The sequence below is a fragment of the Hippopotamus amphibius genome, chromosome 4 (assembly GCF_030028045.1).
Source record: "Hippopotamus amphibius kiboko isolate mHipAmp2 chromosome 4, mHipAmp2.hap2, whole genome shotgun sequence".
In the NCBI taxonomy this organism is placed as follows: domain Eukaryota; kingdom Metazoa; phylum Chordata; class Mammalia; order Artiodactyla; family Hippopotamidae; genus Hippopotamus; species Hippopotamus amphibius.
In genome coordinates, this window is record NC_080189.1 from 161,172,300 (window position 1) to 161,186,813 (window position 14,514).

At 40.4% G+C, this 14,514-nt stretch overlaps 1 protein-coding gene and 1 pseudogene across 14 annotated transcripts in view; both read left to right on the plus strand.

The window, feature by feature from the left end:
• The window catches only part of TTLL5 (tubulin tyrosine ligase like 5), a 283,931-nt gene that overhangs the window by 42,110 nt on the left and 227,307 nt on the right, over positions 1-14,514 (plus strand). For all 14 annotated transcript variants that reach the window (XM_057732748.1, XM_057732753.1, XM_057732746.1 and 11 more), the window contains 3 exons: positions 10,837-10,938; positions 12,730-12,821; positions 13,573-13,680. In XM_057732748.1, coding sequence (XP_057588731.1) covers positions 10,837-10,938; positions 12,730-12,821; positions 13,573-13,680 — 302 coding nt within the window. The remainder of the gene's footprint in view (positions 1-10,836; positions 10,939-12,729; positions 12,822-13,572; positions 13,681-14,514) is intronic.
• On the plus strand, positions 7,182-8,590 carry LOC130852096 (eukaryotic translation initiation factor 3 subunit E-like; annotated as a pseudogene).

The window sequence follows — 14,514 nt, forward strand, 5'->3', positions numbered from 1 at the left end:
AAAAAATTGTCTTAGTGGTGTTTGAGTCCAGTGTTTTGCCCCTTCCTGCTGTTTGTTTCACGTGTACGTTACTGTTTTGCACCAGCAGGGGTCACTCAAGTTTCCAGAGAGGGGTGCTGCTTTCTCCCAAAATGGTGTAGGTTCTTTTTTCCTGTCAGTGGTGGAATCCAAAAAGGCTTTGTCCTGGATTTTACAGTTCTAGGTGGATCCAGTATGTGGTCTAAATGATTTGACGAGGGCCTTTTTGAGACAAAGCTAATAGCCAAATTTTCACTGAAACAGGAAAAATAAAAAGTTGAAAAAAATTAAAACAAAATTGAGTTGAAAAGCAAATGTGCTGTCAGAGACCCCAAGATAGGTAGCACTGGCAGTTGGGGGAAATGAAAGTGCCCATTCCCGGGAGCTGGGAGAGTTCCTCCCTCGCGGTGGATCGGGAGGAGGGGACACGCAGAAGGCCCTGGTCGGGACCGCCTCTCTTCTGCCTCAGCCGTATTATTCAGTGGAAATTCAGAAAAGATCCCAAAGCATTTGTAATGCTTCTCCCTTCCTCCCCACCCCCAGTTCCTTCTTCAGGAGCCTTCCTTGCTAATTAACACTGGCTCCGCAGGGATATTTACCTTTTCTCTGCTGGATTCCTGTGGTTTTGAAAGAATTCAGGTACTTGCCGGTTGCCAAGGAATTCAGATGACCTCACAGGCTGCACACTGTCTAGAATCTGCCACAGCAGCAAGAGGGGGAAGAGACACCAACAAGGGGGAGAAAACCCTCTCCAGTGCTCAGTGTCACCCTCCCTGGCAGGCCCGTGCTGTTTGTGAAGTTTGAGTCATTTCTGGCTCTGAAGACCAGGAGATCAGGCTGGTAATCCCCTCCCAGACGGCTCCGCAGGGCGCTGCCTAGTCACTGCAGCACTTTGGCAGTCTCCCGGCCGCAGCTGGTTGACAGCAGATCAGAGAGCTCTTGGGCCTCTTGTTCTCTTCCATAAGATTTTTCTGGGTCAGGCCAGGATGAAATCCAGTGGCTCCTGGCAAGGCTGCCTGAGGTGCTGTCTCTTCATCCTCCAGGCCTTTCTGGCTCTGAATGGTTACACCTGCTGAAAGATAACACATGTGCCACAGCCAGGGTCTCCTGGGAGCTGGCCTCCCCTTACTTTGTACATTTGTGGTGAATGTAGTGAATGTTTGTTAGAATATGTAGCTATCGAAGCGGGGTCGGGGGGTGCAGTTTAACTGTCCTACATCTAGACTCTCTCTGGCTCTATGTCGTCACATTCACTGAAGAACAGAGTAGCTTTTGAATGGGGCAAGAGAGTTCCGAAGACCCCACTAACTCTCTGCTTTCCTTCTTGTTTGAGTTCCATGTTGGTAAAGTTCCTGAACAAGCAACTCAGATATAGTTTTAGTCAGTGCTTATCAGGTACCTGATGATATGTTATATGTCTAACATTGAAAGCCTTCCTTCACACACACACTCAAGAGTTTGAGACAAATTCATTGTCTTGAGTCTCACTGAGAAACATTAGAAAGCAAAAAGGAAATACAGTTTTTGATTTAAGAATTTGTCAGAATAAAGATAATCTATATATATATATATATTTATTTATTTATTTATTTTTTGGGGGGGTACACCAGGTTCAATCATCCGTTTTTATACACATATCCCCATCTTCCCTCCCTTCCTTGACGCCCCCCCCAAGCCCCCCCCACCCTCCCCGCCCCAGTCCTCAAAGGCATCTTCCATCCTCGAGTTGGACTCCCTTTGTTATACAACAACTTCCCACTGACTATTTTACAGTTGGTAGTATATATATGTCTGTGTTACTCTCTCAATCTATATATATTTTAATGTGGCAAAAAAAAAAAAGAGAGAAAAGGGCATATAGTTCTCTATTCATCAGTAGGTTGTGAAATAGTATCCAGGATTTCAGATTTGGCAAAGAAAGTAGACACCCCCATCCCTAACCCCCAACTCCTTTTTTCTTTTTTCTTCTCTTTTCTTTTCTTCTCTTTTCTTTTCTTTTCTTTTCTTTTCTTTTCTTTTCTTTTCTTTTCTTTTCTTTTCTTTTCTTTTCTTTTCTTTTCTTTTCTTTTCTTTTCTTTTCTTTTCTTTTCTTTTCTTTTCTTTTCTTTTCTTTTCTTTTCTTTTCTTTTCTTTTCTTTTCGTTTAAACATCAACACAATGAAATTCTGTCCTGAGAGCTTTTCCTAAATCTTGATTTCATTAAGAGGGAGGTTCAAGACTTAATTCATCATGTAAATTTCAGTATGTGTCAGCAGAAGTATTTGCAGACTTGGTCATGGGCTACCTAATAGAGAATTACCTCTTTTAGTTTGTTTCTAATAAAGAAATTGTGTTGAAGCTTTCAGGTCTAAATAGGGTGAAATTTGATACGTGAAGCTCTAAATCACAAGTCACAAACCCTTAAATGCTTACAAGGACGTTCACTGAAAAGTTTTGCTGGGTGGAGACTGGAGAACTAGAGATCACTAAAGGGCATTTACTGTTCATTGGCAGCAAGTCATTGATTTGTGGTACTGCTATAATCTGAATGTGACCTCCCAAGTTCATATATTGAAATCTTAACCTCCAAGGTGATGGTATTAGGAGATGGGGACTTTGGGAGGTGATTAGGTCGTGCGGGTGGAGCCCTCATGAATATGATTAGTGCCCTTTAATAAAAGAGGCCCTGGAGGGATTCTTTAACCCTTCCACCCTGTGAAGACACAGCAGGAAGGTGCTGTCTGTCTGTCTGCCTGCATCTTGACCTTGGACTTCCAGTCAACAGAAATAAATTTCTGGTGTTTATAAGCTACACAGTTTATGCAGTTTATGGTATTTTGTTATGGCAGCCTGAATGGACTAAGACAGATGGTATTGCCATATCTTCTGGTTTTTTAAGGGAGGCTGAAAAATCTAGATTTTCATTGAGAAACTTACTTTTGTTTTTAGACTTTTAATTTTGAAAAGTTATAGAAAAGCTGTAAAAATAGTATGAAGAACTGCCTTTTACCTTTCTGTCTAGAGACCACATTCAAATTTGGCCACCTCTCCTAATAATGTTCTTTATAACAGAAAGCTCTAAATCCAGGATCACATGTTATATTTAGTTGTCGAGTCTCTTTAGTCTCCTTTGTCTTTTTGCTTTTTTTTAATAAATTTATTTATTTATTTATTTATTTATTTTATTGGCTGTGTTGGGTCTTTTTCTGCTGTGCACAGGCTTTCTTTAGTTGCAGTGAGTGGGGGCTACTCTTCATTGTGGTGTGCGGGCTCCTCATTGCCGTGGGCTTCTCTTGTTGCAGAGCACAGGCTCTAGGCACGTGGGCTTCAGTAGTTGCAGCACGTGGGCTCAATAGTTATGGCTCACAGGCTCTAAAGCACAGGCTCAATAGTTGTGGTGCACGGGCTTAGTTGCTCCGCAGCATGTGGTGCATGGGCTTAGTTGCTTCCTGGAGCAGGGATGGAACCCATGTCCCCTGCATTGGCAGGCGGATTCTTAACCACTGTGCCACCTAGGAAGCCCTCTTTAGTCTCCTTTGATCTGAAACATTTACTCTGTCTTTCCTTGACTTTCATGACTAGCATTTTTGAAGCTTTAGGCCAGTCATTTTTGTAGAATGGCCCTCAGTTTGGGTTTGTCTGACATTTTTTCATAATTAAACTGAGGTTGTGTATTTTTGGCCAGAATGTCACAGAAGTGATGCTGTGTTCTCACTAAATCTGATGGCACATGATAACTATTTAGTGGTGCTTGACCACGTAAGGCAATGTCTGGCAGATTTCTCTACTGTAAAGTTACTTTGTTTTCCCCTCTGTAATTAATAAATATCTTACAAAGAGATACTTTGAGACCATGTAAAATCTCATTCTTCATCTCATTTTCACCCACCAATTTTATTTATTTTTTTGATTTTTTTAAAGAATGTTATTGAGATATAATCCACATACAATAAACTGCATGTATTTAAAGTGTACAATTTGATTATTTTTTTTCTTATTAGTAATGTGTATATGGCAATCCCAGTCTCCCAATTCATCCTACCTCAACCCACCCCCCCTGCTTTCCCCCCTTGGTGTCCATGTGTTTGTTCTCTACAACTGTGTCTCTGTTTCTGCCTTGTAAACTGGTTGATCTGTATCATTTTTCTAGATTTTGCATATATGCGTTAATATATGATATTTTTCTCTTTCTGGCTTACTTCACTCTGTTTGACAGTCTCTAGGTCCATCCATGTCTCTACAAATGACCCAATTTCATCCCTTTTTATGGCTGAGTAGTATTCCATTGTATATATGTACCATATCTTTATCCATTTGTCTGTCGATGGGCATTTAGTTTGCTTCCATGACCTGGCTGTTGTAAATAGTGCTGCAGTGAACACTGGAGTGCACGTGTCTTTTTGAATTATGGTTTTCTCTGGGTATATGCCCAGTAGTGGGATTGCTGGGTCATATGGTAACTCTATTTTTAGTTTTTTAAGGAACCTCCATACTGTTCTCCATAGTGGCTGTATCAGTTTACATTCCCACCAACAGTGCAAGAGGGTTCCCTTTTCATCACACCCTCTCCAGCATTTATTGTTTGTAGATTTTCTGATGATGCCCATTCTAACCAGTGTGAGATGATACCTCACTGTAGTTTTGATTTGCATTTCTCTAAAATTAGTGGTGTTGAGCAGCTTTTCATGTGCCGCTTGGCCACCCGTATGTCTTCTTTGGAGAAATATCTATTTAGGTCTTCTGCCCATTTTTTTATTAGGTTGTTTGTTTTTTTGATATTGAGCTGCATGAATTGCTTATGTATTTTGGAGATTAATCCTTTGTTGATTCATGTGCAAATATTTTCCCTCATTCTAAGGGTTGTCTTTTTGTCTTATTTATAATTTCCTTTGCTGTGCAAAAGCTTTTAAGTTTCATTAGGTCCCACTTGTTTATTTTTGTTTTATTTCCATTACTCTAGGAGGTGGGTCAAAAAAGATCTTGCTGTGATTTATGTCAGAGTGTTCTTCCTATGCTTTCCTCTAAGAGTTTTATAGTGTCTGGCCTTACATTTAGGTCTTTAATCATTTTGAGTTTATTTTTGTGTATGGTGTTAAGGAGTGTTCTAATTTCATTCTTTTACATGTAGCTGTCCAGTTTTCCCAGCATCACTTATTGAAGAGGCTGCCTTTTCTCCATTGTATATCCTTGCCTCCTTTGTCATAGATTAGTTGACCATAGGTGCATGGGTTTATCTCTGGGCTTTCTATCCTGTTCCATTGATCTGTATTTCTGTTTTTGTGCCAGTACCATATTGTTTTGATTATTGTAGCTTTATAGTATAGTCTGAAGTCAGGGAGTCTGATTCCTCCAGCTCTGTATTTTTTTCCTCAAGATTGCTTTGGCTATTTGGGGCCTTTTGTGTCTCCATAGAAATTTTAGGATATTTTGTTCTAGTTCTGTAGAAATTGCCATTGGTAATTTGATAGGGATTGCATTGAATCTGTAGATTGCTTTGGGTAGTATAGTCATTTTCACAGTATTGATTCTCCAAATCCAAGAACATGGTATATGTCTCCATCTGTTTGTGTCATTTTTGATTTCTTTCATCAGTGTCTTATAGTTTTCTGAATACAGGTCTTTTACCTCCTTAGGTAGGTTTAAATACCTTTCCTAGGTATTTTATTCTTTTTGTTGCAGTGGTGAATGGGATTGCTTCCTTAATTTCTCTTTCTGATCTTTCATTATTAGTGTATAGGAATGCAAGAGATTTCTGTGTGTTAATTTTGTATCCTACAATTTTACCAGATTCATTGATTAGCTCTAGTAGTTTTCTGGTGGTATCTTTAGGATTTTCTATGTGTAGTATCATGTCATCTGCAAACAGTGACAGTTTTATGTCTTCTTTTCTAGTTTTGATTCATCTTAATTCTTTTTCTTCTCTGATTACTGTGGCAAGGACTTCCAAAACTATGTTGAACAGTAATGGCGAGAGTGGACATCCTTGTCTTGTTCCTGATCTTAGAGGGAATGCTTTCAGTTTTTCACCTTTAAGAATGGTGTTTGCTGTGGATTTGTCATGTATGGCCTTTATTATGTTGAGGTATCACCCACCAATTTTAATATTCATTGATGTTTCTTGTCTGAATGAATTATTACTGTGATGGTTGTCAAATGATGATTTTTCTTTTTTTTTTAAATTTTATTTATTTATTTATTTATTATTTGGGGGGGGGGGTACACCAAGTTCAATCATCTGTTTTTATACACGTATCCCCATATTCCCATCATTCCTTTTACTTTTATTTTTTGGCACTTTACTCCCCGGAAGAATTTTCTCTCCATCCTGTTCATTTATTCATTTGTTTATATACACCAACGTGGACTTAAGGATTCCTGTGTTATTTAATGGGTTATAATCCTTTACCTTTTATTTTAATGCCCAGATTGTCCCAGATTTGGCCAACAGGAGCCCCTTTAAGCTGACTTCTGTGTCCTTTTGACATGTCCCCTCATTCTTTGAGCACAAGATATTTCAGGCTCACTTTCTCTCTGCCCCAGCCCTGAGTCAGCCATTTTTTCCGAGGAGCAGTGGTTACTTTTAATGGAGGATGGTATTTAGAAATCCAGATCCGGGTGCTAGATATGCTCATTGTCCTGGGGTGTCTCTGCTCTCAGGTCCTTTTACAATGGGCAGACCTAGGAAATATGTGTGTAGATATATGTACATGTACACACACATACACATTTACATCTATATATATTTCTATATCTCTATATTGAAAAGCAGGAGTTCATACGACTACCTTCAATTTCAGCTCAAAACTACAGCTTTTTCCCTTTCCATATTTTTTTGTTTTTTCAATCTTCTATTTCCAGTAGAAGTCAGAAATCTGACTTCTGTTATCTTCAACATATTTATTTACTCAATTCCCTCATATGTAGCCAATCTCCTGACCTCCCTGTCACCACCCCATTCAGATGCCCTCCTTGTGTGGACTTTGACCCTTGTGGGGCCACCACCCTGCTTCAATAACCTCCTTGTACTGCCTCTGGGCGGCCTACCCACCCTGTCCACCATCTTCCTCACATGGGCCCTGGCTGCCATTGGGCTTCAGGAAGGAAGGTCTGAATTTTAAATGTTGGCCAAGTTCAAGTTTAAAAACAAAAACAAAAAACAACCTTTGTAGCCTTTTCCTTGGCAAGATGGCGGAGTGCGACTTGACTACTCGCATCGGGCACTTTTTGGATTGGCATCTGGTCTTTCCGTTGCTTGAGTTTCTCTCCGTAAAGGAGATATATAATGAAAAAGAATTGTTACAAGGGAAATTGGATCTTCTTAGTGATACCAACATAGTAGACTTTGCTATGGATGTATACAAAAACCTTTATTCTGATGATATTCCTCATGCTTTGAGAGAAAAAAGAACCACCGTTGTTGCACAACTGAAACAGCTTCAGGCAGAAACTGAACCAATTGTGAAGATGTTTGAAGATCCAGAAACTACAAGGCAAATGCAGTCAACCAGGGATGGTCGGATGCTGTTTGACTACCTGGCAGACAAGCATGGTTTTAGGCAGGAATATTTAGATACACTCCACAGGTATGCAAAATTCCAATGTGAATGTGGAAATTACTCTGGAGCAGCAGAATATCTTTACTTCTTTAGAGTGTTGGTTCCAGCAATGGATAGAAATGCCTTGAGTTCACTCTGGGGAAAACTGGCCTCTGAAATCTTAATGCAGAGTTGGGATACAGCCATGGAAGACCTTACACGGCTAAAAGAGACCATAGATAATAATTCTGTGAGTTCTCCACTTCAATCTCTTCAGCAGTGAACATGGCTCATTCATTGGTCTCTGTTTGTTTTCTTCAGTCACCCTAAAGGGCGCGATAACATTATTGATCTCTTTCTTTACCAGCCACAGTATCTTAATGCAATTCAGATGATGTGTCCACATATTCTCCGCTCTTTGACCACAGCAGGTATAACAAACAAAGATGTCCGAAAACGCCGGCAGGTGCTAAAAGACGTGGTCAAAGTTATTCAACAGGAGTCTTACACATATAAAGACCCTATTAGAGTTTGTTGAATGCTTTATATGTGAAATTTGACTTTGATGGGGCTCAGAAAAAGCTAAGGGAATGTGAATCAGTGCTAGTGAATGATTTCTTCTTGGTGGCTTGTCTTGAGGATTTCATTGAAAATGCCCATCTCTTCATATTTGAGACTTTTTGTCGCATCCATCAGTGTATCAGCATTAACATGTTAGCAGATAAACTGAACATGACTCCAGAAGAAGCTGAAAGGTGGATTGTAAATCTGATTAGAAATGCGAGACTGGATGCCAAGATTGCTTCTAAATTAGGTCATGTGGTTATGGGTAACAATGCAGTCTCACCCTATCAGCAAGTGATTGAAAAAACCAAAAGCCTTTCATTTAGAAGCCAGATGTTGGCCATGAATATTGAGAAAAAACTTAATCAGAATAGTAGCTCAGAGGCTCCTAATTGGGCAACTCAGGACTCTGGCTTCTATTGAAGAACTGTACAGAAAAAATGAAAGAAACTATAAAAGAAAGGTGAAATAATAAAACCATTATATGAAGGTGAAACATTTTAGAAACAACATATTTAGCATAAATTTTGGAGAATTTGAATAAAGTTGGCCGTTTCATTAAAAAAACAACCTTTGTAGGTTAATCAGAACTTAGTAGGCCAGATCTGAGACTAATGGGACTTCTGATCTAGAAAATAAGAAGAAAATGTTGGAAAATGGTGATAAGAGATGAATATGGTCTGTTTAATCCAGATTTTAGTGAGAACCATAGATCTTCCTGGATTAGGAGGAAAGATGAGCATGTCTCTACATGGTCTTCTACATTCCTTTTTCAGCTGACTGAAATAAAGAGTGTAGCACTTTTGCCCTTTAGGGTGACTTTTCCATTGAGCTTAGGTTTTTCGTTTTTGTTTTCTCTAATTCTTCTTACTGCTGCTTCTTCTTACTTCTTCTTCTTACTGCTTTGTAGAACTGTAACAATAATAATCTTGTCCTTGCTGAGTTTCAGAATATAAATGCCCCAGCAAAAAGGAAGACTAGGAAGAAGAAAACTTAGTTTTTAGAGAGGCAGTCCTGTTGAAAAAAGGAGTATAGGAATGACAGATGTGTTGGGTACCAGTTTACAGTTAACTGCCAGGTCTTTGCCAATCTTTTCATGTTGTTGACCAAATTAGATCAGGTACTTGTATTTAGAAGAGATGAAAAACCTCTTTCTCTGAAGCAGAACCTTTTCCCTCCCTCTAAATCATTATTTTGGGGGAGAGATGGCAGGAGGTATGTCACTGTGAGGTAATGTCTGGTTGAGGCAGGCAGCCTCTGTGGGGCCTGCATGGGCCCCCTTCGCATTTCACAAGAATTCAGAGAATGACTGTTTCCCACTTGACTGGAGAATCTCTGAAGAAGGAAGATTGAGTTATATAGGTTTACTCACCATGGAGTGACATGGCTGAAGTTAAGTGATAACTCCTGGAAGTTTCTGGAAACTCTGAGGTCCTTCTCATGCATAGACATAATGCTCACCCAACTCTTGTCCCTTCGCCATATGTGCCTGGTCAACATTTTCTCTTTGTCCACATCCTTCTTCCTGGCCTCATGTTTGTTTATTTTAGTTTTGGGTTTTTTTTTTTTTTTTTTTCCCTTTTTCTACTCTTCTTTCTTTGGCTCTTGTGTATTTCTAGTACAGGGAATTAGGGAGCAGAGATAGTGGGTGAGTGAGAAGAAATAGAGGAGAGGAAAAATTTTAAATGCTGCCCTTTAATGTGGTAAAAATTCGTGTTGACTTCATAGTCTGAGTAAGCACATGTAAATAATTTGTAAATCATATGAAAATAAACTTGTGGCCTTCCAGGATTTCTTTTCACACACTTGGATGTGCCTCTTGGGAAAACCAATTTAGTGAAGGGTGATACAGTTAGAGTGGTATGTAAACAGGGGGTGATATTTACCATAACCATTCGACTCAAGTGTCCTTTTGTTGATGTTGCGCATCACTGGAAAGTTTTCTCTTTCCTTAACTACTTCCTTCAGAGGCATATATATTTTATACTTTGGTCTTCTTTTGACAACAGTCCAGGATGTCAAGTTGCTGCTCTGTTTTCAGTGGGCTCCATGTTTAATCCCTCTTTACGCCATCATTCCAAATTCAGGAATTAATCCACTCTAGGCTCATACATATGCTGCTCTGCAGACTTAGGCTTTGTAAGCTGTTAATGCTGCCGTTGTTGTTTTCTTAATTTTATAGATCGGTTCTGTTTTTTTCTATGGATGTGCGTTCTTCTAAGTCTATATATGATTATGCTGCCCTTTTTTTTTCTTTTTGCGTACTGTTCGCCATAGAATGCTTGGGTACCAGGCACTGTGTAGGCACTCAGGTGTTTCTTGACAAGCTAATGCCCCATCATCCATAGCGTCGTATACACAGTTTCCCCGATTGTGAAATAACTTTGTTTTCATTTTTCATCTTTCCTATTGGTCTAACTTTCTATATCAGAAAAGCAGCATCTCATGGTTAAGAGCATGGGTTTTGGCACGATTTGGGGCAAGTTACTTAATCTTCCAGGTCATGTTTTAATGTTCATATCTATTTTAAAAATTAGACATAATAGTACCTGCTTCAGAGAATTGCTTTAATGATTGAATTTACTGTGTTATTATACATGAAACACTTAGCATGGGAGTTGGCACTTAACAAGCACTCAGTGTTTGAGGAAGATGCTACCGTCCCTTTATTAATGTCTCATTGATCCTGTATTTTACTGAAGCCCTGTTCCTGACCTTTAACCTGTGTCTTTTCTATCAGGTTTGCAACCGTGCGATATGACCAAGGAGCCAAGAACATTCGGAACCAGTTCATGCACCTGACCAACTACAGTGTGAATAAGAAGAGTGGAGACTATGTCAGGTACTGGCTGCGCCTGTAGCTCACTGAGCCGGGGGCCAGGGAAGTCAGTCTCGGAGGCAGGTGCTGGAGAAGTGCAAAGCTGACATGTTGCACTGGAGGAAAACTTTACGTTTATATCCGTGTCAGACTCATTTCATGTAGGTTTGAGGCTTACCTGCTACGGCTTCTCTATTGCTTGCCTAGCTACAGGGTCCCCTTTCTCCAACAGAATATGCCTTCCTTCCCAAGTTTCTTCTTCCTCATTGTCAAATGAGACACTTGACTTAAAGGTAGGAATTTTATAGGCATATGGAACTTTTTAGAAGTCGAGAAATTAGGTCATTTCAGCACTTGGCAAAATGTATCAAAACTTCAGAAATGCTTATGCCCTTTGACTCAGCAATTCTATTTCTAAGAACTTAACCTTAAGAAATAAAGGATGTGCACACAAGATCAGAGACAAGAATGTTCATCACCGTACTTGGTGAGGTGGAAAAAGCAGGTGACAGTACATGCAATTTCATTTCTTTTTTGAATATGTAAGATAACTAAAGCTGGTTTTTTTTTCATCTGAGGGGGTGTGGGGGAGAAAGGAAAACTGGAAGAATGTATCCTAAAATGTTAACAGGCCTTAACTATAATGGATGGGATTATGGGTGGGGGATGTCTGTCTTCTCCTCTGTGCTTTTATGTATTTCCTAAGTTTTTCTAAAAGAAACACTTTTATGTCGGGGGGCAAAAAGTTAGGAATAAATTAAATAAAAAAAGAAATGAGGCCATCTCAGAAAAAGATTCAGTGGAACAGAGTACCAGCCCAGCTGTGTGGAAATATTCTTTCTGCTCTGTTTTCTTTCATCCTGATAATTTTGCCAGAAAGTGGAAAAATAAAAAAGAAACCCAAACAGTTACTTTCTACTCAGACTAAAAATAGGTGCCTAGAAGGTCCAAGGAAAGAAAGAAAGGAATCTGGAAGTGATGGCATTGTTGCCAAAGCTATATAGATTTCATTGAGTGTCCTATGACCGGTGTTTGGAATGGGTTGAAGACACAATATCCTGCATTTTGGAAGATGAGCAGAGATGCAACTGGTAGGTTGGGGGTTGTGGTAGGGAATAAGGGGGCAGCTGTAAAATACAGGTTTCAAGTTGCAAGACCCTTCCAACAGTCTGAGAGTGTGCCCTCTTTGCCACTTTGTTGCTATAGTGGTGGTGTACTTCCATTACTTCTATTGTTGCTCTAGTGCATTCTCCCTTGGGTGATACCTCAAAAGCTGTGTCTATCACTAGGCAGAAGGGAGCTTGCTTCAGATGCCAGCGCAGTTCTGTCCAGGGTTAGCTCATTAAAATACTACACTAGAGTAGCTCACTAGCCCATCTAGACTTAGTTCTGATCTGACAACAGCATTTAAGGTTGTTTTATGGGCTCATGTGACATGCACCTCAAAGGCAAGGTTAGTATCCCTGAACACTTCAATCTATTAATGTAATGTAACCATTCTTGAATTTGTTTACATTCTTTCACAAATTTCTTCTACTGGTTCATGATGCATAATTGTTTGGTTAAGGAGGAATTTGCCTTCTTTTCCTCCACCCTCCTCATTAAGGCAAGTTATATGCATTTTCATCTCAATGGAAGGAATTGGTACACAGGCATATATGACAAAAAGGACCAGGAAAAAGTGGATGAGCGGAAGTCAGCAAAGGAATATTTTTCTAAAGACCTATAAGGAAAGAAGCCTATTTGTAAAAACAATCTTGTTTCTAGAGCCAGGCCTATTTGAATATGTGACCTTGACCCATGAATTTGTTTTAGTTGTGACGATCCGGAGGTGGAGGATTATGGGAACAAATGGAGCATGAGTGCTATGCTTAGGTATCTGAAGCAGGAAGGCAGAGATACGACTGGTGAGTACCAGGCCTTTTTCCTTTTTGACTTCTCTTCTTTGTATAACTTTACTATCGTCTCTTACCAGGAGTTATTCTCTCGAATTCTAATAGTGTTGCTGAGATGTCTAACGGGATCATTGTTCTTAGGGTAAAGTTTTCCTGCCCTCTACAAGATGGAGAACAACAGGCTTCCTTACCATGGCTCCCCAAATCCCTCTTCTTGTTTCTAGTTTGGAAGACAACTTTTTCTTTTAGTCTTTAGTGAATTTATCCTTCTTGAAGTGCTAACTAAAATACTGTTAACGTTTTGTATAACAAATTGTCTGTCTCCATATTGGCCCTGAGTTCAAATTTTCCTAAGGCTTCCTCTTTCATTCATGTTGATGAATTGGAGAATGGACAATGTCAAGTTTGAGTACAAGGGCTTGGAATCAAAATGGACACTATTGCTGAGCCTTGAGCAGAATGGGAAACAGCGTGCCAAGAGGCCTGTCTCAGTCCACAAAGGAAAGGGTGAGAGGAGGAGAGTGAGAAGGGGGAAAGGCTCTGTGTCTGTCTCTTGTCATAGGAGACCACTTAGTACATCCCCCAGCACCTCCGTTCTTGCCTGTGTCCCTCTGTTCACAGATATGCCTTCTCCTTGAGCAGCCAGTCGCAAGACTGCCACGTGGCAACTTCTTTGAATGAGCACATGTGCTTTTATAATTATATTGTGTTCTGGAATCCAGTCCTAATCCATGCATTATAGTGGTGTTTTTTTCTTTTGTAGTGTTGATGGCCCATGTGGAAGACCTGATCATTAAGACTATCATCTCTGCTGAGCTAGCTATTGCCACCGCCTGTAAAACCTTTGTTCCTCATCGCAGCAGTTGTTTTGGTAAGCAGACTCACGAAGCTTAACATGTTTTGTGAAGAGGGGCTTGGGAAGTTGGGATGGGATCCTGGGGTAGAGAGGCTTAGTGATTCTACAGGAGTAAAAGGTATGTGGTGGTGGACGTTTATTTCTTTCTAAACTCACGTAGTGTATGAAGAGGCCAGTGGTGAGCTTAGTTGGAGGTCCCCTGAGGACTGACTAGCTTTCTGTGCGGGAAGCAGGGATTGGAACTAAAGTGTGGCTCTCTTTGTCAGAGTGCAATCAGAAAAAGTCTGCAACGGGCTGTACAGGAATCCAGCTCTAACAAATATATTCCAGAGCTCTTTGGCAGCCAGACTGGGAACTGTTCCAAGAAGCTCTGGCTGGTACCAGTATGTGCTTTCTCCCATTTTCCAATGACTCCTCCTTTTTGTTTTAGTCTTCTTTCTAGTGGGTCCCTCCCGCTTCTTCCCTTCCTCTTCCTCCTCCCCTCCCCTCCCCTTCTCTCCCACCCCTAATTTGCTGATTGCACAGAGAAGGAGTAGGAAGCAGATCACAGCTACTAGACCGGGAAGCCTGTTGCCCACCGATGCACTAGTTGTGGCTGTAGCACCAAGGGTGTCTGTGCCCATTTGCTCTGTGTGGGCGTGAATCCTAAGCAATTGCTGGCACGAGTGTCTGTGCAGTCACACAGGCTTTCGGCAGGTGGCAGGCTGTGTTAGTAAAACACAGCAGGGTCATCGGTGAGGGGATAATTAAATGAGTACGGTAGTAAAGGATGTGAGTCCCAGCTTGCTTAGAAGGCAGGGTAGAAGGGAGGAAAAGAACATGGGCTTTCGAGCTGGACAGACTTCGCGT